Consider the following 26,351-nt stretch of genomic DNA (forward strand, 5'->3'; position numbering starts at 1 on the left):
TGTCCTTTGTGTTCAACAAAAGAAGGAGAATTTCCATATTTCAATAATAACCGCTCATGTTTAATAAGTGATTTTGTATAATTATTTTAAGTAACCCAGTTTTCTTTCAAATTTGAATTTCTATAAGTGTATGTTCTCGGTATCCACATATGCTCACATTTAGGCCAGGATAACCGGTTTAATTAAGGATAATCTATGTTCAACCATATCTGTTCCTATTTCTCATACCTGAGGGTTTTCCTGGCCCTTAACTAGTGATATTTCTTTTTTTTTTTTTTTTTTTTTTGAGACGGAGTCTCGCTCTGCTGCCCAGGCTGGAGTGCTGTGGCCGGATCTCAGCTCACTGCAAGCTCCGCCTCCCGGGTTCACGCCATTCTCCTGCCTCAGCCTCCCGAGTAGCTGGGACTACAGGCGACTGCCACCTCGCCCGGCTAATTTTTTGTATTTTTTAGTAGAGACGGGATTTCACCGTGTTAGCCAGGATGGTCTCGATCTCCTGACCTCCTGACCCGTCTCGGCCTCCCAAAGTGCTGGGATTACAAGCTTGAGCCACAGCGCCCAGCCAACTAGTGATATTTCATTCAGTAGTGCAAAATATCTAGATGAATGGAGACCTAAAACTATAGACACTTTGGTTTGTACACTTCTTTCTCACCAGAGGGAAATTTTCCATTTGAACAGCAGTGTGAGATATAGCACTACACTGTAGTATCAAGATTATGGATCAAATGTGGAAATTAAGGCATTCAAAAATGGTGCTATTCAAAGTACATGTCTTATAGCAACACTGCAAATGTTTTCATCTCTAACCAGTGGGCAGACTTGTCTGTTTGCATCAGATGTTATTCAGAGTCAGTTACCATGGTTGGCCCCATTTTTATAATATTTAATTTTAAGTAAAAATGTTTAGATTTGCTTTTAAAAATTAGATGAATTTTTATTTTTATTTTTTAGACAGGCTCTCCTTATGTGGCCTAGGTTGGAGTACAGTGGCACAATCAGAGCTCACTGCAGCATTGAATTCCTGGGCTCAAGCGATCCTCCTGCCTCAGCTTCCAGGCCCGCCACCACACCCAGCTAATTGCTTTCAATTTTTTGTAGAGCCAGGGCCTAACTGTGTTGCCCAGGCTGGTCTCAAACTCCTGGCCTCAAGTGATCCTCCACCCTTGGCCTCCCAAAGCTCTGGGATTATAGGCGTGAGGCACCACACCCAGCCAGTAATCTTTTTTAAAGAAAGAAATATTCCCCTTATCATCAAGTGAGATAATATTTACATAAGGAGTTTATAATCTCTGAAGCACAACACATTGGTGCCTTGTCGTCATTTATGTCTGCCCTGAAATGGTGTCATAAAGCACTCTCAGAGCCCTGCTTTCTACCGGGACACCTGTGTGGTCCCCTCAGGGAGCTGATCTCACCAAGCACACAGCATCCCCAATCTGTACTGTACGTGCTCAGCTCCTGTACTCTTACACAAAGAGCATTTTGGGATAGGCTTGCTTCAGTACTTTGCTCAGCTGTGTTCTCTCTTGTCTCTGCAGTTCTGAATGACATCATCTCCACCATGTTCAATAGAAAGTTTATGGAGGAATTATTCAAGCCTCAAGAGCTCTACTCCAAGAAGGCCCTGAGGACTGTCTATGAGCGCCTGGCTCATGCCTCCATTATGAAACTGAACCAGGCCAGCATGGATAAGGTGAGCAGACAGCTGCCTTTGTCATCTTGATTGCATTTTTTGTACCTTTTGTGGATGATCATGGACTGGGGTCACATGAGATGATGTATGCAGTGGTTCCTTGCAAGAAACAGGCATGTGTAAATACTAGTAGTTGTTGAGTTTCAGAATGGGAAAGACCTCAGAAATCATCCACAACAACCCCTCTGTTGTTTATGTCATTCCACCTGCCCAAAGAGAGTTCTGGGTTTTATTTGTTTGATTTGTTTTGTTTTGTTTTGTTTTTGAGACAGGGTCTCACTCTGTTGTCCAGGCTGGAGTGCAGTGGCACAATCATAGCTCACTGTGGCCTTGATTTCCAGGCTCAGGCAATTCTCCTGCCACAGACTCCCAAGTAGCTGGGACTACAGGCACATGCCGTCACACTGGCGAATTTTTTTTTTTTTTTTTTTTGAGATGGAGTTTCACTTTTGTTGCCCAGACTGGAGTACAATGGCGCGATCTCGGCTCACCACAACCTCCGCCTCCCGGCCCAGCCACACTGGCTAATTTTTAAATTTTTGTAGCGACGGGGTCTCACTTTGTTGCCAAGGCTGGTCTCGAACTCTCAGGCTCAAGCGATCCTCCTGCCTCAGTCTCCCAAAGTGCTAGGATTACAGGTGTGAGCCACTGCACCCAGACAAGAGTGCTGGCTTTCATGCCCATATTTATGAACCCCAGGAATACATGCCTTAACACAGTAAAAGCACTCAACCCTGACTGGGCGTGGTGGCTCACACCTGTAATCCTAGCACTTTGAGAGGCTGAGACAGGAGGATCACTTGATGTCAGGAGTTCGAGACCAGTCTGGCCAACATGGTGAAAACCCATCTCTACTAAAAATACAAAAATTAGCTGGATGTGGTGGCACGCGCCTGTAATCCCAGCTACTCAGGAGGCTGAGGCAGGAGAATCACTTGAACTCAGGAGGCGGAGGTTGCAGTGAGCCAAGATCACACCACTACACTCTAGCCTGGGTGACAGAGTAGGACTTCATCTCAAAAATAAATAAATACAATAAATAAAAAAATTTTAGAAAGCACTCAACCCTAAAACTTTAATTCAGCCTCATTGTTCACAAATCTCAGCTCTGCACTGTAGAAACCAGATATTTTTTAGAACAAGTTCAAAAGCAGTCTTTACTCATAATGTGAACATATCTATTTCTTTGGGAAACAAAGTATTGGAATGCTGTGATTTTTTAAATAATAATTCCTTCAAGAATATATCTACCTCTGAATAATAATAATAATAATAATTCCACATGAATAAATGGCAGAAGACAGACAAGTCTGTTTAGAAGAATTCCAAATGATTTACGTAGATACTCTGCCCTCAGGGAGGGAGAGTGTAACTCCCACTCCTTAGGTGGGGGCTGCACTTCAAAGAGTACAGTATGGAAAGGAGGGATGAAATAATTAGCTTTACAGTAGAGAAACCTGATAAACTACCCCAACCAGATGGTCAAGGTAATGTCAACAGTGATGAGTCACGTTGCCAGTATGTACCCTGCCATGATGTGATGAAAACGGCACTTCACCTCTGTGGTCTTCCTCTCCGAAACTCCAAACCCCAGGCTAACCATAAGAAAAACATCACATGAATACTGTTTGTTGGTCATGCTTAGAAAATACATGACCAGTACTCAAAACTGTCAAGGTCACCAAAATCAAGGAGAGTCAGAGAAACTTTCACAGCTGAGAGGAGCCCAAGGACACAGGACAGTGGAATGGAATGTGGTGTCCTGGATGGGATTTCAGAACAGAAATAGGATGTTAGGGAGAAACTAATGAAATCTTTAAAGTTTGGTCTTTAGTTAATGTAAAATATAATTATAATTCCTTTACAACTTCCTCCATCATGTGAAAGAACTACCAGGCACAGTGTCTTGTGGCTCTAGTATCAGTGCTTCGGGATTGAGGCCAGGAGTTTAATACCGGCTTGGACAACATAGCAAGACCAGATCTCTACAAAAAAATTTTTAAAGGCCAGTGCAATGGCGTATGCCTGTAATCCCAGCACTTTGGGAGGCCAAGGCAGGAGGATCACTTCAGCCCAGGAGTTCAAGACCAGCCTTGACAACATAGCAAGACCCTGTCTCTAAAAAAATAGAGAGAGAGAAAGAAAAATTTTTAAAATCATGATGACTGATGGTGGAAGTTAGATTTGCAGAGTCAGCACTCACTTATTACTGGTACTTAGAAGACTCAGGGAGACAGATTGCCTTTAACTGTGCCCTCTTACATCTTGCCACTTACCTTTGGAAAGTTACTTTAACTTGGCCAGGCATAGTGGCTCACGCCTGTAATCCCAGCACTTTGGGAGGCCGAGGCGGGCAGATCACGAGGTCAAGAAATCGAGACCATCCTGGCCAACATGGTGAGACCCCGTTTCTACTAAAAATACAAAAAATTAGCCGGGCCAGGCGGCAGGCGCCTGTAATCCCAGCTACTTGGGAGACTGAGGCAGGAGAATTGCTTGAACCCAGGAGGCAGATGTTGCAGTGAGCCGAGATCGCGCCATTGCACTCCAGCCTGGGCAAAAAGAGTGAAACTCTGTCTAAAAAAAAAAAAAAAAAAAAAAGTTACTTTAACTCTGAGCCTCCATTTTCTCATCTGTAAAATGGAGAAAATAAATGCTACTTCATCAGTTATTGGGAGGATTAAGTGAGAACATACCTAGGCCTGGCATATAGCTGTTCAATAAATATTAATTATCTTTTCAGTTCTGCTTGCTCTTCTCTCTCTGCCTTTAAAAAAGTTTAGAGACTAAGCACAGTAGCTCACACCTGTAATCCCAGCACTTTGAGAGGCACAGGTGGAAGAATCACTTGAGCCTAGGAGTTCAAGACCAGCCTGGGCAACATACATTTTTTACATAATATGTAAAAAAACCATCTCTAATATTTTTTAACATATTAGAAAAAATCATAGTGAGACCTCTTCTCTACTAAAAGTTAGAAGAACTAGCTGGGCACAGTGGCACACAGCTGTAGTCCCAGCTACTCAGGAGGCTGAGACAGGAGGATAGCTTGAGCAGGGGAGGTTGAGGCTTCAGTGAACTGTGTTCATGCCACTGTACTCCAGCCTGGGTAACAGAGTGAGACCCCCATGTCAAAAATAAAAAAAAGAAAAGAAGAGGAAGTTTAAATTTCCATAGAGGAAGGACACAGAACTTAGAATCAAAAACCTGAGTTTAAGCCTTAGCTCTACCAGTTACTAGCTGTGAGACCCAATTTACTGAATTACTCTGAACTGTCATTCCTTCATCTTGTACCTGTTTTTATCCTTTATTTCTAGCATGGTTTCCTATATATGAGCACTTAATGTTTGATAATGATGGCAGAGTCTCAAATATGTATCTCCAGTATTATACTTTCCCAACCCCCATGCACACACACCAGGCTATTCCTGTTTTCTGGGGGTTGTTTTATTTATTTTTATTTATTTATTTTGAGACAGAATCTCGCTCTGTCACCCAGGCTAGAGTGCAGTGGCACTAACTCGGCTCGCTGCAACCTTTGCCTCCCAGGTTCAAGCAATTCTCTTGCCTCAGCCTTCCTAGTAGCTGGGATTATAGGCACGCACTACCATGCCTGGCTAATTTTTGTATTTTTAGTAGAGATGGGGTTTCACCATGTTGGCCAGGCTGGACTCAAACTCCTGACCTCAGGTGATCCACCTGCCTCGGCCTCCCAAAGTGCTGGAATGACAGGCATGAGCCACTACTCCTGGCCAGCTATTCTGGTTGTAAGCCACCTTCTAAGTGGAAATGTTTGACTGCATGTAGGAGAAATGGGATTGTGTAGCAGGGTCCTGGCAAGTGCCTTAGAATCTGATAGGCTTGAGGTCAAATATCATTCTGCACTTACCAGCAATGTGAAATTAGGCAAGTTTCTTTATTTTTAAACTGGGCTAATACCTACCTCATAGAGTTCTTGTGAAGAATAAATGGGATCAAATGAGGTACTATATGTACACATGCTTGGCACGACACTCAGATGGTAGTTGTTTATAGCTTCAATCCTGCTCAGACATGTCCTTAAGTTAACTGTCCATCTTCTCTCCTGGCTCCTCCACTCCCACATCCCCCAGATGTCCTTTCCTCCATCAATAGCATCATCCCTCCCCACCCACACTAGGCTGAAAAGGCTGCAGTCCTTCTGGACCACCCTGATCATCAACTCTCAAATCTAGGCAGTCACCACCTACTGACAGCTTTTCCTTCTAAACAGCACATGGTCTTCCTTTCCCTGACTTCTCTGTTCCCACTACCTTTTTTCCAGGCCTTAAGTCTGGATTACTCCAACAACATTTCTTTCATTCATGCAATCAGTAGATATTTATTGTAATCCTTTTAGGAACCAGATGCTAGCTACTCCCCCTAACTAGTCTCTCCCGTCTCTCACAACTCATCATTGCCAGATCTCATTCAGTCACCACTTTGATCATGTCAGCTCAGCAAACTTTTTTTTTTTTTTTTGAGACGGAGTCTCGCTCTGTCGCCCAGGCTGGAGTGCAGTGGCCGGATCGCAGCTCACTGCAAGCTCTGCCCCCCGGGTTCACGCCATTCTCCTGCCTCAGCCTCCCGTTTATTCTGTTTTAAATAATTCAGCTTTTATGTTATATTCAGGAGGTACATGCACAGGTTTGTTACATGGGCATATTGCATGATCCTGAGGTCTGGGGTCCAACTGAGCCCATCAGTCAGGTAGTCAGCATAGTACCCAATAGTTAGTTTTTCAACCCTCGACCCCTTCCTCCCTCCCTCCCCATTCTTGCAGTCCCCAGTTTCTATGGTTGCCATCTTTATTTGCCATACTTACCCAACTTTATTACCTGCCATCCCCAACACAAACTATCCTCCGGCCATTCTCCTCTTTCTCCCAGAAAAATAACATACTCATTGCTGCCTCTAGACCCTCACATGTACTATTTCCCTCAACTGGAATGCCTTTCCTCTGCCCTCAGCTAGTTGAAATCCTGCAGCTGACTCAAGGGCTATATAAGGCCACTTGTGCCACGAAGCCTGTCTTCACCACTTTGGTACTCACTGTTCCTCCCTTCTGATCTTTCGTGTATGCTCATACCACACCTATGTGGAGATGGCTTGTTGATATCCACATAGTTCATCATTGTAAATGATTCTTAGAAAGCTGGAGAACTCTATACTTGCCACTTGCACACATATTGCCTCATTTATTGCTCTCAGAACCTCTGCAACATTGGAAAATTAGAGAGCATTTTTTTACAGATGAGAAAACTCAGGCCCAAAGAAGTTAAGAAACTTGGCCAAGGTTATACAATAAGTTAGGAGGAAAGAAGTACTTAAATTTGCATTTTCTTTCTCCAGGTCCAGTGCTCACTTTGGGACTCCACTGCTGCCAGTATTATTTCATATGTATCCCATTAACAATACACATCCAGTGACCAGAAATCCTGGTTTGCCCAGGAATGTGCTGGCTTACTCATGTTGTCCTGGCTTAATTATTAAAAGCACCCGCTTTGACTTTCAGAAGTGTCTTGGTTTGAGTGATAAGTGATACGGTCACCCGAGCTGTATGGCAAGCCCAGAGTTGGTTTTCAGTAAATGCTTGACTGAATCACTGTTTGGAGATTCTCACACCTGATTTTGATATGATCCCATTTCTTTTGCTTGTGTGTGGGTTGGCAGCTCTATGACCTGATGACCATGGCTTTCAAATATCAAGTATTGCTGTGTCCCCGACCCAAGGATGTGCTGCTGGTCACCTTCAATCATTTAGATACCATCAAGGGATTCATCCAAGACTCCCCAACCATCCTGCAGCAAGTGGACGAGACTTTCCGGCAGCTAACAGAAGTAAGAGCGCCATCAGTGTCTCGCCTCTCAGCCCTAGTACTTTTCTCATCCCTCTGTTAAGAAGAGGTAGATTATACGACAGAGAGAACAGGATGAGGAATGGCAAAGCCTGACACTCTCCCAGAACATTCTGAAAAGCTATCTGTGTCCATTTTGTTAATATAATAGGGATCATCATCTTATGTCCTCTTACTGATGCCTTCACAATTGGAAAAGCAATCATACAGAGCATAGCCATTTTCTCCTTACTTTTCTGAAAGGGAGTTCATGGTGGATGTTCTGCTAAATCTTGGGGAACAGCTTCTCCAGCCTCTCCAGGAGAATGGGAGAGAGGAAGCGTACCCCTGCTCAGGTGTGGGGTAACAGGCTTTGTCACCGTGGAGACGGAGCACTGCTGGTCTCCCCACTGCCCCTCCTGCCCAGCAGCCCAGTCCTCTCCTTACCTATCTGGCTCCCATCCCTGAGCACCCACCTGCCCTGCCTGTGCATACTACTCATCCCTCTTTGAAAGTGAAGAGCTGCTTTCTGCTTGCCTTTGGCAGATATATGGTGGTCTCTCTGCAGGGGAGTTCCAGCTGATCCGGCAGACGCTCCTCATCTTCTTCCAAGACCTGCACATCCGAGTAAGTCAATGGACAGCCCCGGGAAAACTCAGGAGCTGCTGTACCAGGGAAACAACGCTGGTGGTCATCAGGGCAGACAAGGGTGGAGATTTTGCCCAGTTAGTGATGTCCTCAGGGTTTGCCTCTCTAATGATAAAGATGTTGATAATACATCTCAGCAGTTTTTAAATGGACCAAGGAAGGCAGTGAGGCTGCCGTTTTCTAATTATCTTGTGAGTTTCTTTGAAATATTGTTCCTTCTGTTAATTCTCCAGAGGAAATATGCTCTCAAGTCACCAGCCTGATCTCAACTGCAAAACCTTATCTTGAGCTTTATCCTCCTTGACCTCTCCAGGATCTGACACTGTCAGGAGGCTGCCCCTACTCCATGGAACTCTCACCCTTCCAGGTCTTTCATGGCTCTGTACCATCCTGGGCTTCCCTTCCCTTCCCTCTCCCATCTCAATGCCTTTTACTCCTTCCTCTCCCTCCACCTGTCTCCAAACCTTCCTCCTGTCTCTAGCCACCTCCTACTAATTAGGCATCTCCTTCCTCACCCTTTGTCTACCAGCTCCTCTGCCTGTGACTCCTGAGTCTAACCTCTGCTCTACCCTGGCCCCACCCCTGCCCTCCAGACTCACATCTCCAGCACCTTGCTGGAACTTCCCACCAGGATGCCCACCAGTGTCTACAACTTGATGTCTGTAGCTAAACTAATCTCCACAGTTCAGGGGCTGCCCTGACTTTCTCATTTCTTTTGAGGGCACCACCACCATTCTCCCACTCACTTGACTCAGAACCAGAATGTCACCTTTGATTCCCCTTCCCTGATCCTCCTCCAATTGCTTCTAAGACCCATAGAGTCGGCTGGGCGCAGTGGCTCATGCCTATAATCCCAGCATATTGGGAGGATGGGGCAGATCACCTGAGGTCAGGAGTTCGAGACCAGCCTGGCCAACATGGTAAAACCCCATCTCTACTAAAAATACAAAAATGAGCCAGGCATGGTGGCAAGCACCTGTAGTCCCAGCTACTCAGGAGGCTGAGGCAGGAGAATTACTTGAACCCAGGAGGCAGAGGTTGCAGTGAGCCAGGATCACACTACTGCACTCCAGCTTGGGCAACAGAGGGAGAATCCATCTCAAAAAAAAAAAAAAAAAAAAAGACCCATAGAGTCGGCCTTGTCAATATCTACACCCTCTTTTCCTTTTTTTTGAGACAGTGTCTTACTATATTTCCCAGGCTGGTCTCTAACTTTTGGGCTCAAGTGATCCTCCTCCCTCAGTCTCTCAAAGTGTTAGGATTATAGGTGTGAGCCACCGTGCCCTGGCACACCTTCCTCTCCATCCCTATTACCACCATCCTGACTCAGGTCATCATACTCTTGTGGGCTATGCTTCCCAACTAGGCCACTCTCCTCCTGCCATGCCGACATAGCCAGGCAGTTCTACATCCTAACTTTTAAAAACACATTTTCTAGCCAGGCACAGTGGCTCACGCCTGTAATCCTAGCACTTTGGGAGGCCAAGGTGGATGGATCACTTGAGCCCAGGAGTTTGAAACCAGCCTGGGCAACCTGACAAACCCCATCTCTACCAAAAATACAAAATAAACTGGGCATGGTAGTGCGTGTCTGTATTCCCAGATATTTGGGAGGCTGAGGTGGGAGGATCCCTTGAGTCCAGGAGGTCAAGGCTGCACTGAGCCAAGATCATGCTACTAGGCTGAGCGCAGTGGCTCATGCCTGTAATCCCAACACTTTGGGAGGCCGAGGTGGGTGGATCATGTGGTCAGGAGTTTGAGACCAGCCTGGCCAACATGGTGAAACCCCATCTCTACTAAAAATACAAAAATTAGCCAGGCGTCTGTAATCCCAGCTACTCGGAAGCCTAAGGCAGGAGAATCGCTTGAACCTGGGAGGCAGAGGTTGCAGTGAGCCGAGATCGCGCCACTGCACTCTAGCCTGGGTGACAGAGCAAGACTCCATCTCAAAAAAAAAAAAAAAAAAAAAAAATCATGGTACTGTGCTCCAGCCTGGGCTGAGACCCTGTCTAAAAAAAAAAAAAAAAAAAGAAATAAAATAAAAACACATTTCTGAAGCCTGGGCAACATGGTAAAACCCCGTCTACAAAAACAAAAATTAGCCAGGCATCATGGTGCACGTCTATAGTCCCAGTTACTCAGGAGGCTGAAATGGGAGGACGGCTGCAGTGAGCCACAGTGGATCCATGATTCAGACCAGGTGTCAGAGTGAGACCATGTTTCCAAAAAAAAAAAAAATCTGAGCTTCTGAATTTTCAATCTGTCTCTCTTGGCCAGGGCTTTGTTTCTTGCCACAATTTAACCAACTGATATGGGAAAGATGGTATGATATGGTAAAACAAGCCCAGGCTCTGGAGCCAGACGTGTTTCTCTTTTTTTTTTTTGAGACAGGTTATCATTTTGTCACCCAGACTGGAATACGGTGGCACAATCATGGCTCACTGCAGCCTCAACCTCCTGGGCTCAAGTGACCTTCCACCTCAGCCTCTTAGTCCTCTCAGTCCACCCAATTACTCAACTGGGACTACAGGAGCATGCCACCACGCCTGGTTAATTTTTTGGTTTTTTTTGTGGAGACAGAATCTTGCTGTGTTGCCCAGGATGGTCTTGAACTCCTGGGCTGTAGTAATCTGCCTGCCTTGGCCTCTCAAATTGCTGGGATTACAAGTGTGAGCCGCTGCACCCAGCTTCACCTTTCTCTTTGAATCTCAACTCCAGAGCTGGGCACAGTGGTGAGTGCCTATAGTCCGAACTACTTGGGATATTGAGGCAGGAAGATCACTTGAGCCCAGGAGTTTAAGACCATCCTGGGCAATATAGTTAGACTCTGTCCTTAAAATAAAATGTTTTGTTTTTGATACAGAGTCTCACTCTGTCTGGAATGCAGTGGCACGATCTTGGCTCACTGCAACCTCCACCTCCCGGGTTCAAGCTATTCTCCTGCCTCAGCCTCCCAGGCAGCTGAGATTACAGGCGCCTGCCACCATGCCCAGTCAATTTTTGTATTTTTAGTAGAGATGGGATTTCACCATGTTAGCCAGGCTAGTCTCAAACTCCTGACCTCAGGTGATCCGCCCGCCTCAGCCTCCCAAAGTGCTGAGATTACAGGTGTGAGCCACCATGCCCAGCCAAAATTAAAAAAAAAAAAAAAATGTTTAATTAAGAAAATGAATCCCGGCCGGGCGCGGTGGCTCAAGCCTGTAATCCCAGCACTTTGGGAGGCCGAGACGGGTGGATCGCGAGGTCAGGAGATCGAGACCAACCTAGCTAACACGGGGAAACCCTGTCTCTACTAAAAAATACAAAAAACTGGCCGGGCGAGTTGGCGGGCGCCTGTAGTCCCAGCTACTTGGGAGGCTGAGGCAGGAGAATGGCGTAAACCCGGGAGGCGGAGCTTGCAGTGAGCTGAGATCCGGCCACTGCACTCCAGCCTGGGCGACAGAGCGAGACTCCGTCTCAAAAAAAAAAAAAAAAAAAAAAAAAAAAAAGAAAATGAATCCCAACTACAGGACTAGCTCCATGACCTTGGGCAAATAACTTCTCTTAAATCTTAGTTTCTTCATCTGAAAAATGAAAATTATAATACCTAATTTTGTTGGGAGGATTAACTGAAACAGCATATGTAACATATATGTATTTGTTTGTACATATATAGAGAGAGTGCTTCTGGAAGCATATGCAAGAAACTGGTCACAGTGTTGCCTTCCAGGAGTGGGGAACTATATGGAGGACAAGAGAAGGAGAGAGACTGACTTTCCATTATATATACCCTTTTGAGAATTTTGAGTTTTGTACCTGAGCAAAATAAAATTTTTTTTTTTTTTTTTGGAGGCGAAGTCTCGCTCTGTTGCCCGGACTGGAGTGCAGTGGCCAGATCTCAGCTCACTGCAAGCTCCGCCTCCCAGGTTCATGCCATTCTCCTGCCTCAGCCTCCCGAGTAGCTGGGACTACAGGCGCCCGCCACCTCGCCCGACTAGTTTTTGTATTTTTTTTAGTAGAGACGGGGTTTCACCGTGTTAGCCAGGATGGTCTCGATCTCCTGACCTCGTGATCCGCCCGTCTCGGCCTCCCAAAGTGCTGGGATTACAGGCTTGAGCCACCGCGCCCGGCCAATAAAATTTTTTAAAAGGGGAAGAAATTCAATATATTTAGTGCCTTATTGTATTTCCCTTCCATGGACAAAGGAAGATAAATAGATTTCAATTCTGATGCCAAATTTTTCTTTTTGTTGTTGTTGTTGTTTTTTGTTTTTTGTTTTTTGAGATGGAGTCTCGCTCTGTCACCCAGGCTGGAGTGCAGTGGCACCATTTTGGCTCACTGCAACGTTCACCTCCCTGGTTCAAGCAATTCCCCTGCCTCCGCCTCCTGAGTAGCTGGGATTACAGGTGCACACCACCACATCCGGCTAATTTTTTTGTATTTTTAGTAGAGACAGGGTTTCACCATGTTGGCCAGACGGGTCTGGAACTCCTGACCTCAGGCAATCCACCCGCCTTAGCCTCCCAAAGTGCTGGGATTACAGGCGTGAGCCACAGCGCCCGGCCTTATTTTTAACTCTCATGAAGAATTGTATTTGCTATGGATGAAGCAATAATAACATCAATATAAATTAAGATCTCTGTCACTGATTAGAATAAAAAATATGAAAGTACAGATAAGATTAAGTTTTTCATTAAATTTAAAATAACAATTTTGAAATATTAAAAATTCTGTGTCATATTGTTATCAGGGCTGCATATTTGGGTATTATTTTATGGATTGGTAGTAACATAAACAGCCATATTGATTTCCCAGTTCCCACAAGATAAAATTCATTATAATGAAAAGGCTTTCAGCCGGGCGCAGTGGCTCACGCCTGTAATCCCAGCACTTTGGGAGGCTGAGGCGGGCGGATCACAAGGTCAAGAGATCAAGACCATCCTGGCCAACATGGTGAAACCCCGTCTCTACTAAAAATACAAAAATTAGCTGGGCGTGGTGGTGTACGCCTGTAGTCCCAACTACTTGGGAGGCTGAGGCAGGGGAACCTCTTGAACCCAGGTGGCAGAGGTTGCAGTGAGCCGAGATCGCTCCACTGCACTCCAGCCTGGGCAAAAGAGTGAGACGCCGTCTCAAAAAAAAAAAAAAAAAAAAGAAAAGCCTTTCCTGGCCAGGTGCAGTGGCTCACACCTGCAATCCTAGCACTTTAGGCAGCCCAGGCAGGCCAACTACTTGAGCCCAGGAGTTTGAGACCATCCTGGGTAACATGGTAAAACCCCGTCTCTACAAAAAATTTGCCAAGCATGGTGGCACACACCTGTAGTCTCAGCTACTCAGGAGGCTGAGGTGGGAGGATCACCTGAACCTGGGACATCGAGGTTGCAATGAGCTGTGATTGCACCACTGCATTCCATCCTCAGGAACACAGCAAGACTCCATCTAAAAAAAAAAAAAAAAAAAAAAAAAAGCTTTTCTAATAATAAGTCTGTATTAGAATTATTAAAATTTATGTATTTGTTTATTGAGATGGAGTCTTGCTCTGTTGCCCAGGCTGGAGTGCAGTGGCATGATCTCGGCTCACTGCAACCTCCACCTCCTGGGTTCAAGCAATTCTCCTGCCTCAGCCTCCTGAGTAGCGGGGATTACAGGCACACACCACAATGCCCGGCTAATTTTTTGTATTTTTAGTAGAGACGGTTTCACCATGTTGGCCAGGCTGGTCTTGAACTCCTGACCTCAAGTGATCCACCTGCCTTGGCCTCCCAAAGTGCTGGGATTATAGGCGTGAGCCACCACACCTAGCCTAAGATGCTTATTCTTGATTATATCACTAATATAAACTCTAGAATATTAGAGTTGAAGAGATCTTCAAGCTCATCTCTTATTTTACAGATAGGGAAGCCAAGACCCAGTAAAACTGAGTAACTGCTACAATCTTTGTGAGATTTAATCTGTGAGTGACCGAAACCTCTATACAGAGTACACAAACACAGGAGAAGGAATAAGTGTAATGTGTTTTCAGTCACATAAAAGACCCTCAAACTTAAATGCCAGCTGGATCCCCCTGCCCCAGCCCCATCCTTCTTTCTAGTCCAGCATGTGGATAAGGCTCAGGCTCCAAAGTCAGCATCACAGGAGTTTGAATCCTCAGCTCTGCCCCTTACCAGCTGGCTGACCTTGAGGAGGCATCTTAACCTCTGAGCTGCCTCATTTAGAAAGTGGCCATATGAGGTTCTTACAGCTCAAGGCCTGCAGCTGCATGGAAAGTAAGCAGAGAACCAAGGAATAGGGGTGGAATTTGGAGGCACCCTTGGTTTTGAATCCTAGCCCTGCCTCTTACTGCTCTCTTTGGGCAAGTCACTTCACTCTCTACTTTAGCTTTCTCGTCTATAAAATGGGAGTAATATGACTCACCTGGAAGGTTTGCTGCACTGCTCAAAAGTAGTTCTGTTTGTAGCTGAGCATGGTGGCTCATGCCTGTAATCCCAGCACTTTGGGAGGCTGAGGCAGGCAGATCACTTGAGCTCAGGAGTTTGAGCCTGGCCAACATGGCAAAACCCCATCTCTACAAAAAAATATAAAAATTAGCCAGGCAGGCCAGGCGCAGTGGCTCACTCCTGTAATCCTAGCACTTTGGGAGGCCAAGGCGGGTGGATCACGAGGTCAGAGCGAGACCATCCTGGCTAACATCATGAAACCCCGTCTCCATTAAAAATACAAAAAAATTAGCCAGGCATGGTGGTGGGCACCTGTAGCCCCAGCTACGCTGGAGGCTGAGGCAGGAGAATGGCATGAACCTGGGAAGCAGAGCTTGCAGTGAGCTGAGATCACACCACTGCACTGCAGCCTGGGTGAGACTCCATCTCAAAAAAAAAAAAAGAAAAAAAATTCGCTGGACACTGTGGCTCACACCTATGGTCCCAGCTACTTGGGGGGCTAAGACAGGAGGATCACTTGAGCTGGGGGGCTGAGGTGGCAGGGAGGCATCATCATGCCACTGCAGTCCAGCCTGGGTGACAAAGTGAGTCCCTGTCTCAAAAAAAAAAATAGTTCTGTCTGTTAAAATACAGTTAACTCTGCAAGTGTAATTTTTTTCTCCCCCCCCCACCTTTTTTTTTTTGAGATAGAGTCTCACTCTGTTGCCCAGGCTGGAGTGCAATGGCACAATCTTGGCTCACTGCAACCTCCACTTTCCAGATTCAAGTGGTTCCCCTGCCTCAGCCTCCGGAGTAGCTGGGACTACAGGCACCTGCCACCATGCCCAGCTAATTTTTTGTATTTTTAGTGGAGACGGGGTTTCACCGTGTTAGCCAGGATGGTCTCAATCTCCCAACCTCATGATCCGCCTGCCTCGGCCTCTCCCTTCTTATTGTTATAAACTCATAGGTAATGTCCCCAAACCATTACACACTTTTCACCCTCAGAATATTGATGTCTATGAAAATATACCAAGAAAAATGACAATAAATGTATTTTTTTTCCAGGTATCCATGTTTCTAAAGGACAAAGTCCAGAATAATAATGGTCACTTCGTGTTGCCAGTGTCCGGGCCTGTTCCCTGGGGAACTGAAGTTCCCGGACTCATCAGGTGAATTCCCAGCAATGGTCAGAGCTATGTTTGGGGTGCTAGGAAATCAGCACGTGGGCCGCACACAGAACGCCGCACTGCCGTGCCATTCGCGGTCTGCCCAGCCCTTCTCTCTCTTTTTTTGTTTGAGACAGAGTTTTGCTGTTGTTGCCCAGGCTAGAGTGCAATGGCGCCATCTCAGCTCACCGCAACCTCCGCCTCCTGGGTTCAAGCAATACTCCTGCCTCAGCCTCCCGAGTAGCTGCTGGGATTACAGACATGTGCCAGCACGCCTGGCTAATGTTGTATTTTTAGTAGAGATGGGGTTTCTGCACGTTGGTCAGTCTGGTCTCGAACTCCCGACCTCGGTTGATCCACCCGCCTCGGCCTCCCAAAATGCTGGGATTACAGGTGTGAGCCACCACGCCTGGCCTCCAGCCCTTCTCTTTCTTTAGTAAAATAGCTATTGAAAAAGTCAGGTTCTAATCCCCGCCTTATCACTTAGCAGAGGGACTTGAGGCAAGTTACCCAGTTCCCCAAGACTGATTTCCTCATCTGTTAAATGGTTACTGTGTTGATGAATAAGATAATAGTGATCTAACATGCTTACAAAGCAATTGGCGTATACATATGCTCAATAAATATTATTATTGTATTATTATCATTATCATTATTACAACCAGCACCTTTATCTTGAAGGAGAGTATGTATTCCTTTTTGTTCTGTAGTACAAAGAATAAAGAAGCCTCCAGGACTACCTAAGCTTGGAGAACATTCCATCATGTCATACTTTGTATTGTAGAATGTTCAACAACAAAGGTGAAGAAGTGAAGAGGATAGAATTCAAGCATGGTGGAAACTATGTCCCTGCACCCAAAGAAGGTTCTTTTGAACTTTATGGAGACCGAGTCCTGAAACTGGGAACTAACATGTAAGCAAATTCTTCTCTGAGTGAATTCAAGTCCAAGGGAGGTCACTTCATTAAAAAAAGCAGCCTGACTTCTGTTATGAAAATCCCTGCTGACAATAGGAGTAATTTCCCCTTAGGTACACTGCATACAGAGGCCTGACATTTCAAAGGGCACCCAAGAACGCCAAACATAAGGCAACTCAGCAGAATGAAAAGATACATGATGTTCCATAGCCATGGAAGAGAACTAGCCAAAATCTGTGTTGCAGTGGAAATCCAGAAAGACTTATCCTTTCTGTAAAGCTGCATGTCTTTTCAGTGATGCATGTTACTCTTCACAAGAGGAGGCATTTCCACCCAGTCTCCCCAGGTGTTTTTCTTTGGGAAGAAGTGAAATGTGAGGGGTTAACACTTACTCAGTTGCATTCTGTACCCACAGCACCTTTCTGGATGCTATTTAATGTCTCAGAATAAATGCTACAAACTATGCTTACGAGTTAGAGGGAAGTCCGTGGAAAGGGGCTGGATAATGTCACCATTTTCTGTTGACACACCAGGTACAGCGTGAATCGGCCTGTGGAAACCCGTATGTCTGGATCATCAAAGAACTTAGCCTCACGGACCCAGGTGAGCTTCTGCCTTCCTTGCCTACCCTCACAGCTTCTCTCTAGATACAGAAGTCTACATAAAGAGAGGTGGGATCGCTTTAGATTTCGGATCTAGCCAACATTTCCCTTGTTTTCAGTCTTCTCCCTCCCACCTTATGAGTACACAGGTTTTAATTGTAGCTTTTCATGGAGACTTCCAGTGATCTCACTAATTAGGTAATTTTAGGCTTGGCTCAGCCACCATAATTAAGAGGAACCGGCCGGGCGCGGTGGCTCAAGCCTGTAATCCCAGCACTTTGGGAGGCCGAGACGGGCGGATCACGAGGTCAGGAGATCGAGACCATCCTGGCTAACACGGTGAGACCCCCGTCTCTACTAAAAATACAAAAAAAAAAAACTAGCCGGGCGAGGTGGCGGGCGCCTGTAGTCCCAGCTACTCCGGAGGCTGAGGCAGGAGAATGGCGTGAACCCGGGAGGCGGAGCTTGCAGTGAGCTGAGATCCGGCCACTGCACTCCAGCCCGGGCGACAGAGCAAGACTCCGTCTCAAAAAAAAAAAAAAAAAAAAAAAAGAGGAACCACTCACCAGGACGTATGCAATAGCAGAGTACCAGTGCCATTAGGTCCATGATTGCTGACGTCAGCACTCGTGTGTATTCTGATCATTAAAACATTTCTTTTTAATGTTTCCCCCTACAGCACCATGGTAGCTAAGTCAGAGTCGGGAATTTTAGTTTCTCTGAATTCCATCCTTACAAGTTTTCACTGAACTAGCTCCCGCCTAGCTGTAGGAGAGATCACAGAATATTAAATTATTCAGCAAACATTTATTAAACTGCTTCTATGGGCTGGGGACCCAGGGACACGAAGCTGACGTAGATGTGGTCCCATCCTGAAGGGGCCTCAGGTACCCTGGGAAAGACAACGAAACAAATAACTAAAATGAGGTGGAAGAAGGGCTGGCTGGGGCTCCTGAACAAAGTGCTATAACAGAGGAACTCACGTCTGTCCAGTGGACAGGGATCACAGGGATCAAGAAGGCATTTCAGAGGCAGGGATATTGAAGTGGGGCTCTAGAGTAGGTAAACTATGGAACAGCAGAGAGGGAGAAATGAGCACACAGACCAAGGTGACAGAGGAGCAAGAGTGTTCCCGGGAGGAAGATGGCAGCGTCTCCCATGAGGCTTATGTAATGGATCACAGCATCATGGAGGCTTGCTGTCAGAGACTCACCTGGACAGGGACACCAAGGCCTGACCAGGAAGGGGCGTAAACTATTTGGGCTTTGTTCTTTCGAAAGGAAGCAGAGGGGTTTGTTTCAAGCCAGGGAGAAATGAGATGAAAACTGCATTTAGGTAACTAGTGGCGGAGTGAGGGGAGAGGCAGAACAGGGGAGGCCAGGCTAGAAGGAAGAGGGGTGCAGGATGAGGCAGGGTGAGAACTGAGAGAGGAGGGAATGGACTCGCGGGTGTGTTCCCGGCCGTCACCACCTGAGGGCAGTGTGGCAGCGCCTCTGGAAGGAGACTGGACTGAGGCGACTTGTAAATACTGAGGAAACCCGATTGACAGAAAAGGAAGCCATACACTTCTTCAAGGAGGAAGGTAGTGAGAGGAGAAATGTGGATCCCTGGGGCTTCCACTTATGCAGACAGTATGAAAATCTCTGGTTTGCAAAGTTGCTACATTCCCTCTGCTTCTGACGTGATTGTTTTTCTTTTGGTTAAGCCTGCTTTCTACACTTTATTTGGACCTAGAAATAAATTAAATAGCAATTGTTTCACCTTATTTTATAATACCTACCTGTGTCTCTGAGGTTTTAGCAGGAAATGTGATTGCCTTCATGTGGCTAAAAATCATGCAATTGTTTCTGCAGGAAAGCATTGCTCCAAACCCTCTTGCTAAAGAAGAGCTGAATTTCTTGGCCAGGCTGATGGGAGGGATGGAGATTAAGAAATCCAGTGGCCCTGAGCCTGGATTCCGGTTGAATCTCTTTACCACCGATGAAGAAGAGGAGTATGTTTTAAACCTGTTTCGTTAAAGACATATAAATATCCCAAATGTAACAAGAACCCAAAATGACCATTACAAACCAGTGGCACTTATAAATATTTGTGTAAATATCACAAACAAAATACCAACAAATTTAATAATCTAGTTAAATAGCCCACCAGGATGAAATGGCCTGAACCTTCCGGAGTCATTCAAAAAAAGAGATGCAGCTGGGCACAGTGGTTCACACCTGTAATCCCAGCACTTTGGGAGGCCAAGGCAGGCAGATCACGAGGTCAGGAGGTTGAGACCATCCTGGCTAACATGGTGAAACCCTGTCTCTACTAAAAAAAAAATACAAAAAATTAGCTGGGTATGGTGGCATGTGCCTGTAATCCCAGCTACTTAGGAGGCTGAGGCAGGAGAATCACTTGAACCTGGCAGGCAGAGGTTACAGTGAGCCAAGACCATGCCATTATACTCCAGTCTGGGAGACACAGCAAGACTCCATCTCAAAAAAAAAAAAAAAACCCCAGAGATGGTGTGATGTTGCGCACCTGTAGTCCCAGCTACCCAGGAGGTTGAGGCGGAAGGATCGTTGAGCCCAGGAGTTTAAGGTTAAGCAAGCTGTGATCGTGCCACTGCATTCCAGTCTAGGAGAGAGAGCAACACCCTGTCTCTAAAAAATAATAATAAAGATAATAATAAAGAAAATAAAAAAAGAGTTACAATGTTTTACTTATCAGAGCACAGCTGAATAAGCAGTGTTAGAAGCCAGGATGACCAGATTAAGACAGTGTGTTAAGAAACCAGAGTGAAGTTGGAGCTTGATTTCCCTGTGTTAGACAGTATCACCCAAAACCAGTAACAATAGTAAATCACCCACGGTGATTTATAGTGCTTTACAGTTTACAGAGCACTTTTTCAAGCTTTATCTCATGTGATCCTCCTCAAAACCAAGTATTTGGCATGAGTGTCACCTTCTATTTCCCATTCATTGAACTACTAATAACTTATTTTGTTTACTTCTGTGTGACAAGTACTATGTAAAGTCCTGGGGATGCAAAGATGTAGTGTAAGACCTAGAGCCTGTCCTCAGGAAGCTCTCAGCTTAGTGGGAGAGCAAACATGTACATATATATTTCAGTGCCGTGTCATGAATGCTCTAATTGAGGACAGTGACTGACTTTGCACTGGCAGATTGAAGGAGCTGGCATTTGATCTAGGTCTTGGAGTTTGCCAAGCAGAGGAAGGGAGGAAACATCCTTGGCAGGGTTTATAATGAGCAAAGTCACAGAGATATAAAAGAACTTGACTTTCTAGATCGTAGGGTACATTGGTGGGAGATGGGGTAGACAGTTCAAGAGAAATGGCAGAAGATGAGGCAGAAAAAATAGGCTGCCAACTTATCAAGAGCCAGTTTGCCATGCTGGCAGGGAGAGAACCCTAACCTTGCACCCCTTTTCTTTACTATCTCATTCAGACAAGCAGCGCTAACCAGGCCAGAAGAGTTATCCTATGAAGTTATCAACATACAAGCCACCCAGGTACGTACAGGGGATTACACAGGGTCCAATCTTACTCCCTTCCTTTTTTTTTTTCTTTTTTTTTTTGAGACAGGGTCTCGCTCTGTCACCCAGGTGAAGTGCAGTGACTCAATCTCAGCTCACCGCAACCTCCACCTCCCAGGTTTAAGCAATTCTCACACCTCAACCTGCCAAGTAGTTGGGATTATAGGTGCTGCCACTATGCCCAGCTAAATTTTGTTTTGTTTTGTTTTGTATTTTTAGTAGAGATGGGGTTTCACCAAGTTGGCCAGGCTGGTCTTGAACTCCTGACCTCAAGTGATCCACCCACCTCGGCCTCCCAAAGTGCTGGGATTACAGAGGTGAGCCACCGCATCTGGTCTCCCTTCTTCCCTTTCTCATCTTATATAATGTTGAACTTCAGATACCCTCTTTTTCTTTTTTTTTGAGACGGAGTCTCGCTCTGTCGCCCGGCCGGACTGCAGTGGCCGGATCTCAGCTCACTGCAAGCTCCGCCTCCCGGGTTTACGCCATTCTTCTGCCTCAGCCTCCCGAGTAGCTGGGACTACAGGCGCCCGCCACCTCGCCCGGCTAGCTTTTTGTATTTTTTAGTAGAGACGGGGTTTCACCGTGTTAGCCAGGATAGTCTCGAACTCCTGACCTCGTGATCCGCCCGTCTCGGCCTCCCAAAGTGCTGGGATTACAGGCTTGAGCCACTGCGCCCGGCCAGATACCCTCTTTTTCAAACAAGACTCAGACTACAATATAGCTGTTAAGTGCTGTGTTGTCACTCCCCCTGCTCAAATTAAAGTTGTTTCTTCACTATACCCATCTGCCATTCTGGAGCAGCCAGGGATGCTTGGTTACATACATGTTTTTTTTTTTTTTTTTTTTTTTTTTTTTTTTTTTTTTTTTTTGAGGCTGAGTCTTGCTCTGTCGCCCAGGCTGGAGTGCAGTGGCCAGATCTCAGCTCACGGCAAGCTCCGCCTCCCGGGTTCCCGCCATTCTCCTGCCTCAGCCTCCCGAGTAGCTGGGACTACAGGCGCCCGCCACCTCGCCCGGCTAGTTTTTTTTTTTTTTGTATTTTTAGTAGAGACGGGGTTTCACTGTGTTCGCCAGGATGGTCTCGATCTCCTGACCTTGTGATCCGCCCGTCTCGGCCTCCCAAAGTGCTGGGATTACAGGCTTGAGCCACCGCGCCCGGCCAACATACATGTTAATTAAGAAAAAAAAAAAATAGACCCCCTTCTTCTCTCTGATCAGCCTGTAACTACAGTCCCTTTTCTGACAAACAGGTGCACAACAGAAACATATCAGTGGTGGGACAACAAACTAAGAGCCTACTGCACAAAGAGGCAGCCTCTGCCAGCACAGCCTCTTCATGCCCTTTTACCTCTCATTTCCCTCATAGGACCAGCAACGGAGCAAGGAGCTGGCTCAAATCATGGGGGAGTTTGAGATCATGGAGCAGCCAAGGCTGAGCACCAGCAAGGGGGACGATTTGCTCGCCATGATGGATGAGTTATAGTTGTTCTGACCAGGCGTCCTCTGCCCCCAGGTAGAGGCTGCTGGATGGTGACCCCTGGGGAATGCCCCATGGCCCAAAATGATGCTGCTAGTTTTCTACTGAGTGAAGCCATTACATCTAGTTCTTATTTATGTTGTAAGGAACTATGTGAGCCTCCCTCGGGGAGCACTCACTCTTGAAGGCACACACATACACATATTTTCAGTGAAATACATTCTGACTTTTAAACGTGACCTTTCTCATTTTATTCTTAATTCTGTGGCAACCACCAAAAGCCTCCTGAGCCATAGGTTTGGGCCCCAAAGTGTGTAAGGGGTCACCCCTGCTGTCATGTCCACCCGCCTCGGCCTCCCAAAGTGCTAGGATTACAGATGTGAGCAACTGCACCCAGCCCTTCTAAGAATTTTTAATTCTTCCCTCAGCTATCCCAATAGGAGAGAAATAGACTTCAGCATGATAGCCAGATGCCCAGATCTAAACTGGATCAGATTCCCTCATCCACATTCATCTAGTCTATAACTGCCTGGTTTGTCACTCTGGATTACATTCAGTATAGAGCCACACTGTCCATTTTGGAACCATCTCAAGCCACAGGAAACCATAGAAAGACAAATGCAAATTTTAGAAAATATATATTTAGCATAATACCTAATCTTAAAGACCCAAATTAAAATCAGAAAACTAATACCACCTTTACCTACCTCTTATTCTCTCCAAATTGTGCCCTGGATACTCCTTTTCAGCCGCTAAATTCTTGGACAGCTGACAGTAGAGGGAATTACAGGACAGGCTTGGGATAAGGAAACCTCCACATTGAATCTTCCCTGCATACCTTCCTGATTTGGTGTGAAGTAAATTCTCAGATCATAACTTACCCCTTTGCAAGTGAGAATGTCAACAGTCATTCCAAGGGCCAATGGAAATTATTTTTGATTATTTGATTACCTTAACACTTCCACCACCACCACCTCCATACACGTGTACATTCTAGATTCTTTTTGTTTCTAGCCAGTGGTGCCTCTGCTGACAAAAATAACATTACCTTTTCTCTTAGTTCCTAAGACAGCATGAAAACTCAACTGCATGGCCAGGCATGGTGGCTCACACCTGTAATCCCAGCACTTTGGGAGGCCAAGGCAGGTGGATCACCTGAGGTCAGGAATTCGAGACCAGCCTGGCCAACATGGTGAAACCCTGTCTCTACTAAAAATACAAAAATCAGCCAGGTATGATGGCACATGCCTATAATCCTAGCTACTTGGGGGGCGGAGGCTTAGGCAGAAGAATCACTTGAACCTGGGAGGCAGAGTTTGCAGCGAGCCGAGATGGTGCCACTGCACTCCAGCCTGGGGGACACAGCGACACTGTCTCAAAAAAAAAACAAAAACAACTCAGCTGCATTAGGCCCGATGGAGCCACACACCACCAGCAGTGCCAGCAGTGCAAGGGGCAGGCCCCAGGGCCTAGATGTGCACAATCACCTCAGATCACTGTGTCCTTCATTCTCTTTATAGAGTTCCCTCACTTCCTTTTGAAACACTCAGGCCAGTAGGTTTCCCAGTGGGGGGGCCCCGTGTCAGCAAAGGACATTTGACCCGTTTTCTGGATATCCTCAAGACTTCTCAGCTTAGGTTACAACTGACAAGAAGCTAATTTTTTTTTTTTTTTTTTTTTTTTTTGAGACGGAGTCTCGCTCTGTCGCCCAAGCTGGAGTGCAGTGGCGGGATCTCAGCTCACTGCAAGCTCTGCCTCCCGGGTTCACGCCATTCTCGTGCCTCAGCCTCCCGAGTAGCTGGGACTACAGGCGCCCACCACCTCACCCGGCTAGTTTTTTGTACTTTTTAGTAGAGACAGGGTTTCACTGTGTTAGCCAGGATGGTCTCGATCTCCTGACCTTGTGATCCGCCCGCCTCGGCCTCCCAAAGTGCTGGGATTATAGGCTTGAGCCACCATGCCCGGCCTAATATTTGTTTTATATTGATTAATATTTAATGTGTCCCTCATCTCTCCCCCCACCTCAGATATATTCTGCTTCAGGTGTTTATCTGAGTGGCTGCTAAGGCTCTCCTCCTCCTGTACAAATATGCCCAGCTGAGGCAGGATAATAGGGTCTGGAGGCAGGAACCTAAGGCCAATTTGCGCTGACTTCCTAGAACTGAATCAAAACGAAAACCCCACCTCTCCACACCCAAGGAAGGAAAGGATCAGAAGCTACTCCCTTTGCAACCCCCGCTTTCCACTGCCTCACAGATGAAAAATGGAAAGTACCTCTGACTGGTCCCTCCCACAACCAATCTGACTGGTTGTGGGGCAGGTTTTCATTTGCATAGGGTGTAACCAAGTAACCAACGGGAAACCTCTAGAGTATTTAAACCCCAGAAAATTCTGTAACCAGGGCTCTTTAGCTGCTTGCTCAAGCCCACTCCCACTCTGTGGAGTGTACTTTTGTTTCAATACATCTGTGCTTCTGTTTTGCTTCTTCTCTCATTGCTTTCTTTGTGCATTTTGTCCAATTCTTTGTTCAAAATGCCAAGAACCTGGACGACTCATAGTCAAGACTGTCAACCAGTAACACAGCTACTCCTTTGGCCCCTGCTTCTCCAGGGGCTGCTTCTCTCCATCTTCATTGTTCTAGCCATTCTCCTCTGTTCCTCACCATGTAGTCATCAGCTTCTCAGCTATGGGGCCAGCACTGCACTGCACAGATCCCAGCTCTCAGGTCTCCAGGTGCCAACATTGCTATTAATAGATCCAATAGCCTTTTCTCATCCCCATGCTCCTTGGCTTTTTGGTTTTCTGTTTTGTTTTTGAAACAGGGTCTCACTCTGTTGCCCAGGCTGGAGTGCAAGGGCACAATCATAGCTCACTGAGCCTCCAGACTCCTGGGCTCAAGTGATCCTCCCGCCTAGGCCTCCCAAAGTGCTGGGGTTACAGGCATAAGTCACCACAACTGGCTCCCTGGCTTTTTGAAAGCTCTTGGCCCTGCTCAACACCCTTTTCTTCCTAAAACTCTCTCAACCGTTCACCTCTGTAGCTCTAATCACAAATTTCTGACCATACATCCTCTCTCTCCCTCAGTGCCTTCTGATTGAGGACTGCTCTGTATGATACAGAGTTCAACACAGCCATTTTATAAAGTCTGTCAAAATAGCCAAGTCAATGGCACAGGATCATTATTTCATCCCTGGCTGTCTTTCCCACTCCTTCTCCTCACCTCTCACTCTGACTCCTTCTCATCCTCAGCCTATTCCTTATTCTCATCCCATTGCTGATTCCAGTGTCCGATGTGCCCGGCAGGGTTTAGTTTCCACCCTTTCTGAAAGTTGCTCTGCATTACTTATTTTTCAAAAATGTCACTACCTTCAACCCTTACCTCTGTGTTGTCACCCCCAGGCCCACCTGTGCTGCAGGCTCTTTCCCTGGATGGTCCACATGACCTCACACTCCAGTGTCTGAAAATGCAGTCATTTTCATTGATTTAGTACATTTACTTCACTTTCAAAAGGCATGAAGAGGTCAGGCATGGTGGCTCATGCCTGTAATCCCAGCACTTTGGGAGGCTGAGGCAGGCGGATCACTTGAGGTCAGCAGTTCAAGACCAGCCTGGCCAACATGATGAAACCCCGTCTCTACTAAAAACACAAAATTAGCCAGGTGTGGTGGCACACACTTGTAATCCCAGCTACTGGGGAGGCTGAGGCAGGAGGATCGCTTGAACCCAGGAGGTGGAGGTTGCAGTGAGCCAAGATTGCACCACTGTACTATAGCCTGGGTGATAGAATGAGACTCTATGTCCAAAAAAAAAAAAAAAAAAAAGGCACGAGGAAAATTTTTTTTTTTTTTTTTTTGAGACGGAATCTTGCTCTGTCGCCCGGGCTGGAGTGCAGTGGCCGGATCTCAGCTCACTGCAAGCTCCGCCTCCCGGGTTTACGCCATTCTCCTGCCTCAGCCTCCCAAGTAGCTGGGACTACAGGCGCCAGCCACCTCGCTCGGCTAGCTTTTTGTATTTTTCAGTAGAGATGGGGTTTCACCGTGTTAGCCAGGATG

General features: G+C 46.3%; 1 protein-coding gene and 1 non-coding gene across 4 annotated transcripts in view; both read left to right on the forward strand.

The window, feature by feature from the left end:
• Positions 1 to 22,537, forward strand: part of OSCP1 (organic solute carrier partner 1) — a 32,547-nt gene extending 10,010 nt beyond the window's left edge. For 2 of the 3 annotated variants that reach the window (XM_033227088.1, XM_033227089.1), the window contains 9 exons: positions 1,542 to 1,696; positions 7,388 to 7,555; positions 8,098 to 8,178; positions 15,663 to 15,766; positions 16,548 to 16,676; positions 17,213 to 17,282; positions 19,135 to 19,274; positions 20,734 to 20,797; positions 22,188 to 22,537. In XM_033227088.1, coding sequence (XP_033082979.1) covers positions 1,542 to 1,696; positions 7,388 to 7,555; positions 8,098 to 8,178; positions 15,663 to 15,766; positions 16,548 to 16,676; positions 17,213 to 17,282; positions 19,135 to 19,274; positions 20,734 to 20,797; positions 22,188 to 22,304 — 1,028 coding nt within the window. In that variant the 3' untranslated portion in view covers positions 22,305 to 22,537. Of the gene's footprint in view, positions 1 to 1,541; positions 1,697 to 7,387; positions 7,556 to 8,097; positions 8,179 to 11,854; positions 12,010 to 15,662; positions 15,767 to 16,547; positions 16,677 to 17,212; positions 17,283 to 19,134; positions 19,275 to 20,733; positions 20,798 to 22,187 lie in introns of those variants that run through there. The other variant, XM_033227090.1, reaches the window with a different exon arrangement.
• LOC117094036 lies at positions 21,521 to 21,649 on the forward strand. The gene has a single exon (XR_004441368.1). It is a non-coding gene; the product is annotated as a small nucleolar RNA SNORA63 (small nucleolar RNA).
• Positions 22,538 to 26,351: the final 3,814 nt, after the last annotated feature.

Source organism: Trachypithecus francoisi, unplaced genomic scaffold (genome assembly GCF_009764315.1).
Source record: "Trachypithecus francoisi isolate TF-2019V2 unplaced genomic scaffold, Tfra_2.0 Lachesis_group12, whole genome shotgun sequence".
Taxonomy (NCBI): Eukaryota; Metazoa; Chordata; class Mammalia; order Primates; family Cercopithecidae; genus Trachypithecus; species Trachypithecus francoisi.